Consider the following 18590-nt stretch of genomic DNA (forward strand, 5'->3'; position numbering starts at 1 on the left):
TTAACATCGCAACGAACATTAAGCATGATTTCAGAAAAAAATAAAAAACTACAGATTCCAGCGTCAGCACCTGAAACATTCCTTACCTTAACAGAAAGGAATGTTTCATCAGCATTAGATACGTCCGTGCTGCGAGATGTTCAAAAAAGTGGTGGGACAATATCGAGCTTTGAAAAAAGTGTCCCACCCATTCCACCCGTGAATTACGCCTATGAAAATAAGTAATGTGAAACACTAACAAAAGCAATTATGAGAAATATTTTTATTACAGCAGTCTTCGACAGTAAAACCAACACAACAGTGTTAAAATGTACGGTTTCACAAACTTTTTTCCAATACTGGTCACGATGAGTTATTTGCCATCTGACTATTCCTATGGTCACGCATTGATGGATTATAGAGTTGTTTGTACCGGCGTACCTGTTCAGCCAAAACAGCTTTAAAATTTTTTGTGAAAAATGGGGTGGCACGAGAAGCCGTGCACAACGCCACGCGAAATGAGTGATTTCACAAACCCAAGCGAACTTGCGAACGCGTATAAATCACTGATTTAAAATCAGTCTTTACGTTGCACAGATTTAGGAGCTAGTTTTAGCGCTAAACGCTTTGTGAAACACTCTTAGAGCAAAAACTTATGAGTCCTAAATTTAGGACTGAAGCGCCCATTATTTTTAAGATTTTCTCCTAAATCGGCAAGTTATGAGCTACTTTTAGCCTTAAGATGTTTTGTGAATACGGGCCCAGCTCTGCAAAATATCTGCTCATTTTATAGCATGGGCCCTTTAAATGCAAATGAGCTCTGCTCGCCCCGCCCCTCTCTACTGAGGGATTACAAGCTGTATTGTTTACTTTAGCCACGTTATTTGGTGAAACTTGCCAACAAGTACATTAAGACAGGCCATTTGCAAAGATGCATAAAAAACCCTTATACTCACTTCTGCTGTGGGTGAAGCTGCATCACGAATGATTCACATGAACATAAAATTAATATGTAGATCGGGATTGGCGCTTTCCTTTTAAAAACAAAAGTAACGTTGTCCTCTGCCTCTTAAGTGGCAGAGATGTCGGGAGTAAATGACGACTGCTATGTTCATTATTACATCCAACAACAGAACACCTCAATCGCTCAATTAGAGTCTTCCTCTGCACCTGCGTCGACACAATGGCAATCATATTCTGTTTCCGTTTGGTGAGGGCGGGTCTAAGGTAAGACGCTCATGTCAATCAACTGTTTTTCCTCACAACGACAAGAAGCTGAGAATGACCTGATTAAAAAAGGGGATATTACTTTTAAAGATTAAAAAAAAAATACCACTGGGTGGATTTTTATCATTGTTTAGCTGTATGAAGGGCGTTCACAGCAGCCGGTGCGTAATGCGTCAACGTGATCTGTCATAGTAGAGCGTATGTCACTCATTGTTTACATAGTGCATATTGGCCACTCAAAATGGTAATTACTTGTGCTTATCCTGATTCTGCCAACCGATTAAAATGTAAAAGATTACGTTTCCTTGTGACCAACCAAAGCAGCCAACCAGCTTAGTGTGGTTTTAGCTGTTTTTTCAGTAGGGAGTTGCTAAACTTTGCCATAGCAGTAGACAGCTTAAGTATGCCACAAGTCTCATTGTATAAAGGTTTTCACCACCTCAATGAAAGTATATGGTATTTTGGGTGAATTTGATAGTCTGGATCAGTTCGAAAAGATATAGCAACTAACTTCAGAACTAAAGACTGACCCGAGTTTGGTGGTTTTAGCTTTAAAGCTCTAATTTCTACAGCTTTCACTTAGGAGTAAAAATCTGCCTTTAAACTTGAAAGAAATAATGACTTGAAATTAGTGATAATTTTTTGGCCATATCACCCAGCCCTAGCTCTATATCACATAGAAAACTATCCCACTAAGCTAACATTTATTTATTTACTAAAACTACTAGTTACACAACTCTCCAGACATATTTTTAAATAATGACCACTAAACTGTAAAATTGACTTTTGTCCTTGACAACCATCTCCTACATTGTGCTGGTTTCATGGTTCTCATAGCATTTCAGGATCCTTCTCAAAAAACTCTCATCCATCTTTTATTCCCATTTAATTATTAAGGTATTTGGTATGTAGCTATGCCATTATTGCTAAATAAACCTGTTCAACAAGATGATCCTGCTGACACCATTGCGGTTTGAATTTTTCTTAGCTAACATCATAAAAAAAAATCAGTTCATTAATAACCTTTTTTTTTTTAAGATATTGCACATATGCAACAGTTGGCCTTGGCAGGTAGCATTATTTTGCAGATGTCGGGAGTATTACTTGTCATGTGACATTATTAAAACAGAAGTTTCTTTAGAGGATTATTAATATGCATTTTCAGGTTATTGGGGGTCAGTGAAACGTAGAAATATTACAGGACACTTCACAGTACATTAGTGGGCTTGTATAATAAACCATACTGAAGTTTCGGCCTTGTATCTGACTGTAAAGGCTTCAAAGTCAAAGCATGTGTGTCTGTCTACTTTAATAAGCAATTCATTTTTTATGCAAAAGAAAATAAAATATCCATATTACCTAACAGTTCTCAGTGTTCTTACATGAAGAGGTCTGAGCGGTCCCTGTGGTGGCCTCAGGCTCTGAAAACTACAAAAAGTGACTTTGGGCCACAATCAGATCTTATTTCTTTTCATGTTTATGCATAAAAACACTGCTTACGCTTCTTAAAAACACTTTCAAGGCGAATAAAAGAAAATGCATAATAAGTATCACTACTTGGGTCTCTGAGGGTTGAACAAGATCAGCAGAAAATAAAGTATAATGGTATCGAATAGATGTGTTTGCCAACCAATAGATATGGTCAGGAGCTTCACTTCCATCTTAACTTCACCATTACTCCACCAAGAGCCAAACGTTCAATACAGAACGAGACCCAGGAGAGCAGATCCATCCATTGTAAAAACGACATCCCACTGAGCCGTAATGGCCTCTTTCCTCTCAAGGGGCCACATAACTAGGCAGTAATTGATTGGCAGTTAGAAACCAAATCTCTGTTTTAATTAGTGTGGCTTGGCTTTGACTGGCTTAATGAAGATGCGTTCGTACATAAATCATGCAGTTTCCAGTTATCTGTTTGGCGGCACGTGTTTAGGTGTGCAAGAGCCAAAGAAGCAGAAAGAGAGTAAAAACAGAGAAAGGTCATGCAGGAGTGGAGGGCCGCCGATGATCGGTTTCACTGAACTGTGTAACCATGGTGACCTGCTGCCTACCGGGGCATGATTGGAGGATTTAGACACTCTGCTTGAGAGATGACAGCAAAATACAGAGGACGTTCACTCAACAGCCGGGGTTCAAGTACTGTTTTTCTTTCAGTCCGCATTGCAAGTATAAATTCAAAGATTCATTGATGCGGTCAATCGTTTAGACCTGTACAGACGTTTGTGCATTCAGTCTGTTTTTTTTTTGTTTGTTTGTTTTTTTTTTTTTGAAAACAAGCTTTGTTCATCTGCTCACTCCAATGTCACTCAAATATGTCTTTTTGTAAGATGGAACTAAGATTTACAAAGAATAATAAATGTAACACAATGGCTGTCAGAAATCCTATAGAAGTATTTTGTAACAATATAAGACTTTACTATCAGTTTTCTATTTAATTTAACATATGCTTGCTGAATAAAAGTATCATGCACTAGGGATACACAATATAAGATTTTTGCCGATATCTGATATTTTCAACTCATTTTGGCCAATGCTGATACCAATATAGTTCTTTTTTCGGTGTTATAAACAAATAATTTTTATTTTTGGTTAGTTTTTAACCAAAACTTATTTGTTAAAATTAAATAAACAATAATGAAGTTCTTTCATAATGAGAGTAAATTGAAAGCTTTAAAAATAATTCTAAATCAATCGCTGCATTATTTTTTTTTTCCGACAGATGCGGTAGTAACCTTAGCATTTAAAGATTTAACATTTGTAGATTGTCTAAAGCAAGAGTTGTAAAAAATCAGAAAATCTTTCAGAGCAAAAAAAAAAAAAAACATTTGCACATTAATGAATAAATATGTAATATGCATTTCGTTTTGGTGTGCAGATTCTTAGTTTTTTGCAAAAAAAAAAATTAATTCTTGTTTTTTTTAAAGTACTGACTCCAAATTCTTGAACAGTAAGATTTTTTTTAAGTTTCTTCTGCTCACCAAGCCTGCATTTATTTTATTCAAAATACAGCGAAAACAGTAAAAAAAAATTTTCATTACTTAGTCACATGATCCTTCATTCTAATATTCTGATTTCCTGCTCAAAAAACATGTTAAAAAAAAAAAAAAAAAAGCTGAGTAGAATGTTTTTCAGGTTTCTTCATGATAATTAGAAAGTTCAGAAGAACAACATTAATCTGAAATAGAAATCTTGTGTAACATTATAAATGTCTTTATCATCATTTTTGATCAATTTAAAGCATCCTTACTAAATAAAAGTATTCATTTCGATAATTTATTTCCAAAAAAAAAAAAATGATACTGATTCCAAGCTTTTGAATGGTATAGTGTATAATGTTACAAAAGCTGTTTATTTCAGATAAATGATGATCTTCGGATCCTAAAAAAAAAAAATTTCAAATATTGATGATAATAATAAAATTTCTCTTGAACAACAAATCTGAATATTAGAATGAAGGATCATGTGGCTAAGTAATGATGCTAAAAATGTTGCTTTGATCACAGAAATAAATTAGATTTTCAAATATATTCAAATAGAAGAACAGTTATTTTAAATAGTACAAATATTTAAAAATTTACTGTGAGCAGAAGAGACTTTTTAAAACCCCCCAAAATCTTACTGTCTCTTTAAGTTTGTAGATTTCTTTCTTCCTCTCTCATCCAAATGTCAGACCTCTCCGCCTTCTGCTGTAGCTTTCCTAGAGCCCAGGTCAGATTGAATGGGGTGAGGCCAGATAAAGCACCGCTAGTGTTTTTAACAATAGTCTGCAACAAAGTGACAACAGAAGAGGAAAAATATGATTTCCGTGAAGCTACTGCTGCTCTTTGGACAGTTTTGGAGGATGGATTTCATCTCTTGCTCCCAGCCTCGTTTGCAGTTCTTTGAAACCCGTTTGTCGGAAACGACTTTTATATCTCGCTGCTCCCAGCATGTAATGAAAAGTCCTTGTGACATCCTCATTTTCCCTGTTATAAACATTACGACTTCCTGTAATTAGCTTAGTCATTGCTTTACAATCTGAAGTAATTATCATTTGAATTTCTATTAAGGAGGTAGTCCATTTAGGGCCGATTGTGAAACGCAATTTGGTATGTTGACAAACAGTAATGACGGTCAGCGGCTTATTACGAAATCATTAGCACACTGAAATCTCATTATGTGTAATATCATTCCATAATGTGTTTATTAGTTGATGAAGAAGCCCAGAATGCCTGCAGCCGAGTGTTAAAGCACATGCTCACATGATGATACAATGCAGCTGTAGGACAGCTTTTGCAGCTCAGTCATTGGCCTAGCTAGCTTCACGTCGCATTACCGGAAAGATTGAATGACCCGTTTTAATGCACAAAGCCACTGACCCACTTCAGTGTATTTCGTTGGTGCCTCAGAATCTGGAAATTTTCTCATTTTATTTCACTTCCATTCATGGATCTCCTGTTTTGAGTCAACACATATTAAAAGCATGCTATAGTATACCAGTTTGGGATTGTCGACTAGTCTTCCAGATTACTAAGGTTGATCAAGATTTTTCCCCCTTAATTTTGGTTTTCCTGTAATGTTTTAGAAAGTATGAATTAGTGATGAGAAGCAACACTCTCTTAGTAATCTTCTTTTTTTGTCACACCAGCGAGTAAATGTCCTGGTAAGTGTCCTGGTTTTAAAGTGTGTTGATATGATTGGATATGACTGGTTCCCCTGAGCCCACTGAGTTTTAACTGACCCTCTAAAATGTGTGGTGAGTTTGGTGGGGGGTAATTAAGAATGAATGGTTGAAAGTCACGTGAGAGAAGGCAACACCTTCATTGCGATATGACTGGTTATATTTAGCTGTGATTGGTTAATTCCACCATCTGTGTTCTGAAGATTAATTAAAAAAATAAATAACTCATTAGAGATCGACCTATATGGGTTTTTCTATAACCAATGCCGATGTTTAGAAGTCAGGGTCAGCCGATGGCCGATATGTGCTGCCGATTTTTTTGGCCGATTTTTAGGGCCGATATCTTGAAGTTCTTCCCTTTATTTGCATGCTAAAATGTCACACTAATAATAAGTGGATGCACATCATTTCTAAACTTAACATCATGAACAATGAACACAATGAACCATCTTTCGGATTTTGAGCACTGCACAGTATTATTATAAAAGATTTAACCAAAGAAATCGAACTGACCAAGTATTAAATATATAAAACAGATAATATAAAAACTGTTAATCATTTACATAAAAGTTTGAGAGCTGAGATTAATGTTAAACTTTAATGTTTTAAATATAACATTTTGAATACAGAAATTTTAAATGATTTATATAACTGAGAGGACCTGCCAGCAGATGGCGGCAAGACACTGATTTAATTACTGAATCATCATTCATTTGATTCGTTCGAACAGCTGATTCATTCCTGAATAAAGCAAATGACTGTCTTTATGAATGGAAAAATTGAATCATTTCAACAGATTCGTTTAAAAACACACGTTCATTCTGAAACGAAACACCGCTGTGTTTAAATGGAGATGCACAGCGGCTCAGTAGTGACTTGTTTCAGAATACTTTTGATGACAAAAGAGAGCAAAATCTTACTTTTGACGACGAAATAAAGCAAAGCAAATAAAGCAAAATCAGGCAATAGTGTAATCTGCCTGCCACCCGCACCTATATTTTTTCTCTGATTTATCTAACCGCACACGATCTTCCTATTACAATTATTCTAATTCTTAGTTTTGTATGATGATATGATGAATGGATGGTTCATTTTAACAGCTGATCTTCACATCGCTGCACACTTATATAGGCTTAATCACTCGTGCTTTTAAGCCAAATCCATGCTGAAAAAAATAACGTTTACTGACATCTGGACGTGACCATATATGTATAAACTCGCAGTATCTGAGGTGACGGAGAGGAAGGTGCAATCATCAAAATATATTTAAAATGAAGCTGGCGCCACGGTCGTGACCACACAACTCGGGTTCAGATTTTAGAAAATGTAGTTAATGTTTACATCATTATTGATTTATCTCATCCACCCGCGACCCACCCACAAGTAATTAGAATGCATTTTATTATTAGCAGACCCGCGGATATAACCACCCTCCGTGCATCACTGTCTCGGAGTGAGGCGGAGTAATCGCAAAGCTGCATTGTTTGTGAGAGCCGCTGCCTCCTTCACCCCACGCACACAGTGAAATTCTCCGACTCCAATACAGGAAAAATAAAACAGAACTTATAACACTGGGGCTAATATGTTAGCAAGCAAGCTGCTGATCGTTTTCGACTACAGTCTTTAAACTTAACTGCAAGCAAACCTTTAACCAGCTGTAGCATTATGCCAGTTCCCAACGGTTCTATGCGTTTCTTTCACTAAGTGAAAGCAACACTTCAGTTTACTACTAATATATAGTAAATATATGGCCATAGGACAGAATTTAAGCCTTACATTTATCTCTCAGAACTGTTATTGAATCTTACAAAAGTTTTAGCTTGGGGTCCTTCACAGCAGCGCGTTTTACCGCACCAATAACATGGGGCTGCCCGCAGACGTGCCTGACTTTAAATCGGCGCTACTAAACACGGATATCGGCCGATGCCGATATATATATATAAAAAAAAAAAAAAATCGCAAATATCGGCCGAACGATATATCGGTCGACCTCTATAACTCAAACACTTAGATATAACCACTTAGTTGCATCAAAATAAGACTTGAAATGGCTTGAAAACATGATCTGTGGGAGTTGTTATTATTTTGGAATAAATAAAAAACGCTTAAAAACACAAACTTGATGAGACTCATACTTGGCTTTAACATGAATTTACATTTGACAATAATAAAAATAAAATAAAAAAAAAACATGTGATTGAGTCTTTTCCTTAACTTTTTTTCTTGCAATTGCTTGACTTTTTTCTCAGAATTGCATGATACAAACTTCCAATTGTGTGTTATAGTCAGAATTGCGAGTTATAAAGTCACAATTCTGACTTTTTTTCCTCACAATTGTGTTTGTATCTCGCAAGTGTCATAATTGTGTTATAAAGTCAGAATTGCAAGATATAAACTTCCAACTGTGAGTTATAAACTTGCAATTGCGAGTTATAAAGTCACAATTGCTTTTTTTTCCCTAACAACTGCGAGACTGTATCTCACAATTTTTCTCACAATTGTGAGATATAAACTTGCAATCCTGAGAAATAAAGTTAGAATCGATAGATATAAACTTGCAATTGCGAGATATAAAGTCACAATTCTGACTTTTTTTCTCACAATTGTGTTTTTGTATCTCGCAATTCTGACTTTTTTTTCCCCTCACACTTGTGAGTTTGTATCATGAATTGTGAGATATAAACTCGCAATTCTGAGAAATAAACTCAATTTTGAGAAAAAAAGTTGCAATTCTGGTATTGTGATCAGAATTGTTTATATCTTACAATTCTGAGAAAAAGTGTCAAAATTGTTATAAAGTCAGAATTGCAAGATATTTTTTTCTCACAATTGTAAGATATAAACTTGCAATTTCGAGTTATAAAATACAATTTTGAGGGGAAAAAACACTGATATGTTAACACAACTGCAAGTTCGGAGGCAAAAAAGTCCAAAAACGCAATTACCTTTAAAAAAAAATTTATTCAGTGGCAGAAACGGGCTTTCATACAGAACACCACTGATATATATTTTTTCAATGATAAAATATTTATGAAACCTGACACTGAAAATTCATTGTGTCTGGGAAGATAAAATCCATTTTTCTTCATCCTTTCTCAGAAAGAACAGAAAAAAAACGTCAGGGCAAACAGATGAGCCAGCCTAATTCACTTATGTGCGGATATTTAATAATACAAGCTTAATAAAGTCAAACATCTCCTAAATAAAGCCTTATCGTACTGTTGTCCTGTCTGCTTCAGTGGCCTGATCTGTATAAACTACTTTACTTTCTGACTGTAACATGAGATCGAGTCTTTCCCTTGATCCTAATCTGCTAAATTTAGTTATTGGAGCATTTCTCACTTGCATCTTTTTCCTCTGGCTGACTGTACACCGGCAGCACAGACCAGTTTATTTATTCGTTCCTGTTTACACTGTCGTTCTCCTTTACATTCTAATAATCTTCTGCTCTGTTCAGGAAGACAGTCTCATGACAGCAGCAGGATTATTACTCAGTGCTGGATGTAATTGCTATGGGCCCGGTGTTTGCTTTCTGTCTCTACAGTAAACATTATAAATCATCGCTGTTCACCGTGGCTATCTACACTAACCCAATGGCCGTTCGAAAATCAAACTGACCGCTCTAATAGCTAAATATAAATGAAAACTACATGAGAATAAATAAAACGCTGCATTGCTGGAAGTGTCACTATTAGAACTGTTCTTTATGTTATTCTTTTTTCCAGTTTGTAGCTACACAAAGCAAACCAACTGCAGCTTTGTTGTAGGATAAAAGAATTCCCTTTGTGTGAATAGAAACTTAGCAACACTCTTCTTTTTGGTGAACATAAACAGTACAAAAGGGTCAAACATATAACCGCAGTTGATTTAGTAAAAGAGAATCTTTTGGTTGCACTTTATCATTGATAAGAGTTTATGAAGTCAGAAAGGGACAATCACTATGACCTCCACTTGTAATTTTCAGTCTTTTAGTGTTGCTTTTAAGAATATGCATCACGTCTTATATAAAGCTGACTTATAAAAAAAAAACGTTGGTAGGAGCGATGATCAGAAATCATTTCAAATATCTAAAATGCTCTGATTACTTTTGGCTGAACATTTTTTCTTTTCTTCTTCCAAGGCTTTTGTCAAAGTAAGAAAACTTTATTTTTATGCTTTATTAATTGCATCAAAAGACATTTTGGCAGTGTATATACCTTGGGAATATACCTTGGCAATGATTCACAAGTTCAGATGTTTGAACACCTGGGCCTGTTGATCAAACTCAAAAGAAAAAAAATTCTTCTGCAGAACATAAAGATATTTTGAAGCTTTTTTTCTTTGGCTCCATACAATGAAAGTGAGTGGGGTCCAAAACAAGTTTGGACACTTTAAAGGATTAGATAACCCAAAAATGAAAATGTACCCACCTTCAGGCCATCCAAGATGTAGACGAGTTTGTTTCTTCATCAGAACAGATTTGGAGAAATTTAGCATCACATCACTTGCTCATCAGTACATCCTCTGCAGTGAATGGGTGCCGTCAAAATCAAAACAGCTGATAAAAACATCACAATAATCCACAAGTAATCAACACATAAAAATATATTTTGAAGAATGTTCTAGCTTTTTTTAATGTTCCATACAAAGTAAGTGGGCTTTGGACCCCTTAAAGAACCCAAAAATTTAAATTTGCTAAAGATTTACTTACCCTCAGGTCATCTAAGATGTAGACGAGTGCATTTCTTCATCGGAACAGATTTGGAGAAATTTAGCATCACATCACTGCTCACCGTTAGATCCTCTGCAGTGAATGGGTGCCGTCAGAATCAAAACAGCTGATAAAAACACCACAATAATCCACAAGTAATCAACACACATAAAAAGATATTTTAAAAAATGTTTCAGTATTTTTGTTCCATACAGGGAAAGTCAATGGGGTCCAAAACCACTTTGAATCCAACTATAGGATTAGATGTTTATTTTTGGGTTATTTGCTGAAGATTTACTCACCCCTAGGTCATCCGAGATTTAAAAGAGTGCGTTTCATTATCAGAACAGATTTGGAGAAATTTAGCATCACATAACTTACTCACTGGTACATCCTCTGCAGTGAATGGGTGCCTTCAGAATCGAAACAGCTATTAAAAACATCACAATAATCCACAAGTAATCAACACACATAAAAAGATATTTTGAAGAATGTTTCAGCTTTTTTGTTCCATACAATGAAAGTCAGTGGGGTCCAAAACAACTTTGGATCCCTTAAAGGATTAGAAAACCCAAAAAGGAAAATTTACTCACCCCCCGGTCATCCAAGATGTTGACAAGTTTTTTTTGTTTTGTTTTGTTTTTTATCAGAACAGATTTGGAGAAATTTAGCTCACCGGTAGATCCTCTGCATTGAATGGGTGCCGTCAGAATTGAAATAGCTGATAAAAATCACAATAATCCACAAGTAATCAACACAACTCCAGTCCATCATTTAATATCTTGTGAAAAGCTGTGTTTGTAATATTTATCAAGTTTACTTTTTTAAGAACTAGTTCAGTAGTTCTTTAAAGTATCTTCTTTTTTCCAATGAAGAAAAAAAAAGGGCAGGTTTGGAACAAACCTAGGTTTGGAGTGTGAATAAATGATAACAGAAATTACATTAAGTACTATCCCTTAAAACCTGACTACACCCTTGAGTAAAAAAAACAGTTGCATCATTACGGTCCACACTTCATTTAAATTTTTTTCGTCTTTTCACATGGACAGTCTAAAAAATAGTTTTATTTAAAATTAGGGGATGTAATTTTCAGGCTTTGGCTCAGAAAGGCCGTCACATGTTGAGAGTAATCTGGGGCGAACCATCCTCTCAATGATTGCTCAAACTTTTTAAGCATTACGAGACTGAGTCATATAAGGAGATATGCATAATTACCAACCTCTCCCACAATCCCCAAGGCCATGTTATTAGAAACAAAATAACAACCTAGGTCCACTCCTCAACCTTTTCACTAAATGAAGGACTGAGGCTGTATTAATGAGATGGCATAATGTGGAGTTTGTGCCGTGAGTGGCATTTGCACTAACTGGCTGTCTGAACCTGAGGGTGAAACTTTATTTCACTCTCTCAAAGGAATAACTGAATCATTTCTTTGCGTGATAATGGAATCTGAGATACAGGTGGGTTTTGTGAAACAATGGACTTAAGCGGAGGGTCAGCTCAGGTTAGCCAAGTGTAACATATTTGTCTTAATGACATTGAAGTGGTTTCCCTCTTCTTCAGTTGAAGAAACATTTTTGAGACTTGGGTTCTGATACCAAAAGAATAGACTTTATTGCCGAAACAATCAAGCCGAGCAAACTATGAGAACAGGCTCTGCAGTCTGGTCATAGAGAACTAACTTAGCTTTGTCGAGGCAGGGTTTTTATACCTGCCTTCTCACGCACACGTCAAACTAAATTATTGGGGGTCCTTGTATTTACCATTATTATTATAAACAGATGTTCTTCCCCACCATGGACTAGCTAGAGGCCCCTAACATAAGTTCTTCCTTACCCTGGCCTCTCTAGTGGACATGGCCTAGCTAGTGCACCTCAACATATATTTTGTCTATTGTCAAAACAAACCATATAGCTTCATCATATGGAGTCCACCATATGTGACTTTTGCAATGTCTGCACATTCCATTCTCCTGCAGGCCCTTTCACCCAGAAAGACACATGATTATAATAGGGAAATAACTTGATGCATATATGGCTATAATCACATTGATTATACTTGATTCTGATTAATAAAAATCTTCTTCAACACTCACCAACCTTGTTCTGTCTTCAGATTGAGATAATAATGAATAAATGTAGTTTATTTTCGAGAGATCAGAATAACTGTGGCTGAAACTCTCTGTATGTTCTCAGACTGCTTGTGTCTAGTTGGTGTCAGTGTGGATTAAACTAAGCAAGAATGTTTAGTATGATTTTATGACGCTGCTATGATACTTCAGCCTCTGTCCTGGGCAAAAAGAGAGGGCATAAGTTTGATTCTGAGTCTGTTACGGTTAAACGAAAGTGACATGGAATGGTTGTGGCACTTTAATAGGGTACAGCTCATCTAATTAGGAGTACTGTCACCAAAAACACTAAATAGCGGCAAACAGCACCACAACACTTTCATTAACACCTGTTTGATGCAATGCACTGCGAAACCTTTGTTGAGTGCATGTCGTGAGAGAGGGTTGTGTTGGGTTTAAATAATTGAAACCATGATGCACATTTATGTTGCTAATGAGAGTCACTGAAATGATTGAATATATTTTGAGACTGAGAGAATTTATGATTTTCAATTTTAAATCGGTTTTTCACACCAGTGATAGCTACAAAACCTCCTGAATTCACTTACAAGACTATACTTTTTTTTTTAATTTTTCTACAAAACATTTTGTAGCAAATAGAAAAAAAACAGTAAACAATATACAAATAAAATATGTGTAAATAAAAAAATACCCATCTAAATATATATACATTTTACAAAACATGTATATATTACAAACATTTATTTAAAGACAAGAAAAGACAGTAAACAAATACTATATTATATATAATAAATACAAATATATTTAATTAAATAATTCAATAATACAATATAAATATTTTTAAAAAGCTAAAATATTAAATTTTATGAGTTATATAAGTTAAAATAATGTGTATTAATATAATATCTTATTTAAAGTAGTAAACAATATGCAATATTATAATACAACATCAAAATCATACTACATAAAAATATTAATAAGCATATCAAAAGTATTTGTGAATGGTAACAGATGTTGCCTGTATCAAACATTCATCCTGATATCTCCACTGTATCATTGTAGCCCATCAGGCATTTTACCTAGAGTAATTGTATAATGTGTTGGTTTTATAATAAGACTTTGTTAATAATTATTTTAACCTTATGTGTGTTGACACAGGTAGCAGAATCATTACTGAAGGCGAATATGTGGAAATGACTGGAATCACAAAAGACATGTCCGGCTCGTACGACTGCGTCACGTCAAACGACATCTCGCCTCCAGACGTGAGGACTGTTCAGGTTACCGTAAACTGTGAGTACCTCATTCATTTAAAACCAATTTCTGTTAACGCCATCCATTTCTCATGCGCTTTTATGAATTTCTCAATTACCTGTAATTCATTTCACAGATCCACCTGTCATTTCGCGAGTTAGGAGCACAGGAACGGCTGTCGGCCAGAAAGGAGTATTGTGGTGCGAGGCATCTGCGGTTCCTCTGGCAGATTTTCAGTGGTATAAGGGGGAGCGCAGGTAGGGCTAGCAGGTTTTGTCTTATTTTTGTACTGTAAAAAAAAACCCTATTGGAATGGCATATGCTGGTTAGGTATGTTTTGAAACATGGCAGCTGGTTTGAGCTGATCCTGTGCTGGTCTTAAGCTGGTTCTGAGGAACTAGCTCCTGCTCATGACCAACTAAGGACCAGCTTAAACCAGCTGCCATGCTTTAAAGGGTTAGTTCACCAAAAAATAAAAATGAGCCCATTATGTATATGGATATTTCACTACAGGAGGCCTTAATTCACCCCCCAGAGCCGTGTGAGGCACATTTTATTATGGACAGATGCGCTTTATTGGACTTCTTTTGACCTGAAGAGAAACACTCACCTATTGTCATGATAAAGCTTGAAAGAGCCAGGGCATTTTTTTTTTTTTTTTTATATAACTTTTATTGTATTCGTCTGAAAGAAGGAAGTCATGTACACCTAGAATGGTTAGTAAATAATGGGGTAATTTTCATTTTTGGGTGAACTAACCCTTTTTTTCTGTTTTTTTTTTTTTTTTTTTTTGAGATAAATGTAAAGTGCCTCAATTATGCCAGTTTTAAGGTTCTTAATATTGTCTTCTACAATAGGTTTACATGCAAGGTCAAATTTTTTGTTTTAACATAAGCATTTAAAATCACTTCATTTTCCAATGACTCTCAAATGATTCCTTTGAATCAGTTCTAAAATCCAGTCTCTCTAAACCCCTTCTTTCTGTGAGCCTACTCTGCTCTGATTGGTCAGATGGCTCAGTCTATAGTGATTGGTCCACCGCATACAGCACGTGTCAGAAATGATACTCCCACTGCCATAGTTCCATATTTTGAACACTCAATAGAAAATATAAACATCAATTATTAATCATACATACAGTTTGTGATTCAGTGGAGCCAGCTGGTCCAAATGAACTGGGTACTGAGCAATCCTTTAAGAGCAACTCCCTTAGATTAGAGAAGCCGTCATCAGTAAAATGGTGACGCAATGTTTAGCCACCACGGAAGTGGGATTAGAATCACTAACAACTCGTTTTGGCTGTTCAGTGTCGATTCTTTCTTTTGGGAAACTTTATTTAATTAATGCTTTATTTATCGCGCACTTTCAGCTTTACAACTTTGCTTTTTGTTTACTTTTAAATACAGCTACATCACACACTGCATGAAAGTCAATATTGAAAATGGCATAATAGGGGGAACTTGATGCATTAAGACTTTTAGGTTCCCTCAATTATTGTCTTAAAGTTTTAGTTCACTTCCAGAATAAAAATGTCCTGATACTTTACTCACCCCGTTCATCCAAGATGTTCATGCCTGAACAAAGAATTTTAAACTGAACAATAATGAAATGTTAAGAGCTTGTGAGTTCCCAGCATGCATTCAGGGGCGCCGCTCGCAATTTTGGGCCCTATGACAAAATATGACGTTGGGCCCCCCCTACCACACACAAGCAGATCTCTGGGGGCCCCTAAATGGCTTGGGCCCTTAGAATTGTCCTAACTTTCCCCCCCTTAGCGGCGCCCCTGCATGCATTACAGCTGCCTCGATGAATTTATTGGCTTTGGATTTAGTGAAGTAACATTCAAAATGTCAAAACACATTTGTGTTGCTTAGGACAATTTTTAAAGGATTAGTTCACTTCCAGAATAAAATTCTGATAATTTACTCGCCCAGACATGTCAGTCTTTCTTCAGTCAAAAAGAAATTAAGGTTTTTGAGGAAAACATTAGGAAAAAAATATGATTTTTCTCCAGTTTAAACCTTCAATTTATCCCCATTGAAGTCCACTATATGGAGTTTCAATGCAGCTTGAAAGGGCTCTACACAATAGCAGCCAAGAAAGAACCTAGTGAAATGATCAGTCAAATTGGACAAAAAAAAAAAAAAAAGACAGTTATATACTTTGACCACAAATGCTTGTCTTGCACTAGCTCAACTTCACACATTAATGTTATTACATTGGACAGGTCACACAAGAAGAACTAACCATGCGTGACTTTTCCAGCGTGATTGGGTAATGTGTAAAGTCATGCAATTGTGGTTAAAAAGTATAAAAATTTTTTTTTTGGAAAACCACCAATTGTTTCGCTAGGTAAGACCCTTATTCCTCGGCTGGAATCGTGTAGAGCCCTTTGAAGCTGCCGTTTTGGACCTTCAACCCATTGATCCCCATTTAAGTCCACTATATGGAGAAAAATTCAGGAATGTTTTCCTCAAAAACCTAATTTCTTTTTGACTGAAGACAGACACGTTTTGGTTGAGTAAATTATCAGGAAATTTTTATTCTGAAAGTGAACTAATTCTTTCAAAATGTCAAAACACATTTTAGGAGAATTTTGAATGTTATTTCACTAAATCCAAAGCCAATAAATTCATCTAGGCAGCTGCAATGCATGCTTGGAACTCACAAGCACTTAACATTTCAGTATTTCAGTAACATGAGTTATGATGCATTTAATTTACATTTCTCAGTACTTCCGACTTAAAACGTTCTATGAACTGAAAAATGTGTAGTTTTTTTTTTTGTTTGAATGAGTGAAATTAAAAAAGTAAATTGCCTAAACAAGGGAGAAGATGATAAATAGAATTCAAACCTGGATCTCCCCAAGCTCAACAAATGTTAAGCAACATTTTCAACAGAGCTAGTTAATTAAAAATATGTCTATTTATTAGGCAGTTAGTCTCACACAGCTTTGCGCAAGAGCGGTGCGTTAATTTGCGCCGTCAGCCATCCACTTGCTGCTAACTTGACCTCAAATTTTCCAGACTCTTCAACGGACTCAACGGGGTCAAGATCGAAAACAAGGGTAAGGAGTCCATGCTAACGTTCTTTAACGTCTCCGAAGAGGATTACGGGAACTACACCTGTGTGGCCATGAACACGCTGGGAATAACAAACACCAGCATTATTTTGAACGGTACGAGTCTCCTTCTAATAACGAAATGCATGTTAATTTATGCATAAAATCCATGTCAAGTGTAACTCTGTGTAGTCAACGAGCGTCTCAATGTGTCAAATGTTTGCCTAATGCAATTACATCAGCTCTCTTCTTGTCGCCCCGAGGCATCCGCTAACTCTGACGGTGTTTGAGCGCTGAATTCGCAGCAATTGCTTTGAACAGCATAATGCATGATGATACACACGCTGGATGTTTGGGAGGTTGTTAACGTGTAAGGTTTCTCTTCCCGCAGGCCCCGGAGCGATACACGATGTGAACAACGCAGCCTTATCGCCAGCCAGCTCACTCTTGCTTCTGACTCTGGTTTTAACTCTTTCGACCCTCAGCAAGTTTTGATGCTAAAGCAGCGTGTCCGTTTCTCCGTACACACGCAGACTCACAGTCCCACACACCGAGAAGGAGAGTACTTTATCAGTTATTATCATCGTCATCATCATTTAAATTATTTTGCCTTATGTTTCTTTTCTGAAGGGAAGTGTCTGTGTGGGTTTATGGGTCTGTAATAAGATGCTTTGGGATTTAACAGTGTTTTGAAACAGTGAACTGGACTGTGAATGGAGTAAGTTTGTTAGCTGGGTAGAAATAATAATAGAACCACTGTATGTGTCTCTCCAACCTTTTGTATGTGAAAAGAGAAGCAAAAATTCATGTAATCGTGAATAACTGAATGGTTTTTCGCTCAGTATTGAACAGTGTGAATTGAGGTTACTGGTGTCTTGTTTTCCTGTAAAATAACATGATTTTTTTTTCTTTTTTAATTTTTCTTTTTTCTAAATAATCGATAAAAATGACAAACAGCAAAAAAGAAACAAACAAAGAATCTAAAGAAGAAAAAAAAGCTTCAATGGGCCCAGAAAGTATTTGGACGCTTGAGTCACACTTAATGTCTGAATGTCATTGAACCAAGCAAATAAACTTTTTTCTCGCAACTAACTTTACTTTTCTTGCATTTCCATTTCCATAATCCCCTATAAAGGTGTTTTTTTTAGTGGATGAATGAAGTCATTTCTCTAGTATAGAGTTCATTACATAAACTACAGTATGATCATAGATTTAACAAACAATCCAAACAAATAAATCTTAGAAACAGAGAAATAAATAGTAAAATTATCATCACTGCAGTAATGGCAGCTATATATAAAGAAGTTTAGATATTAATACTTCAGCAAGGATCCTTTTATAATGTTACAAAACATTTATATTTCAGATAAAAGCTGTTTTTTTGAGCAGCAATTCAGAATAATAAAATGATTTCTGAAGGATAATGTGTTTGGAGTAATGATGCAAAAAGTTCAGCTTTGAAATCACAGAAATAAATTACATTTTAAAATATATTTAAATACAAAACAGTTATTTTAAATAGTAAAAATATTGCAAAATTTAACCGTTTTAGCTGTACTTTGGATCAAATAAACGCAGGATTGGTAAGCAGAAAAAAAAACTAAAAATGTTACTATTAAAAAACTTTTGA

At 35.7% G+C, this 18590-nt stretch overlaps 1 protein-coding gene across 2 annotated transcripts in view; it reads left to right on the forward strand.

The window, feature by feature from the left end:
- opcml (opioid binding protein/cell adhesion molecule-like) overlaps positions 1-18039 on the forward strand; it is a 245374-nt gene extending 227335 nt beyond the window's left edge. For both annotated transcript variants that reach the window (XM_073829184.1, XM_073829183.1), the window contains 4 exons: positions 13804-13938; positions 14036-14156; positions 16926-17077; positions 17352-18039. In XM_073829184.1, the coding sequence (XP_073685285.1) occupies positions 13804-13938; positions 14036-14156; positions 16926-17077; positions 17352-17455 (512 nt within the window). In that variant the 3' untranslated portion in view covers positions 17456-18039. The remainder of the gene's footprint in view (positions 1-13803; positions 13939-14035; positions 14157-16925; positions 17078-17351) is intronic.
- Positions 18040-18590: the final 551 nt, after the last annotated feature.

The sequence above is a fragment of the Garra rufa genome, chromosome 23 (genome assembly GCF_049309525.1).
Source record: "Garra rufa chromosome 23, GarRuf1.0, whole genome shotgun sequence".
NCBI classification, from domain to species: Eukaryota; Metazoa; Chordata; class Actinopteri; order Cypriniformes; family Cyprinidae; genus Garra; species Garra rufa.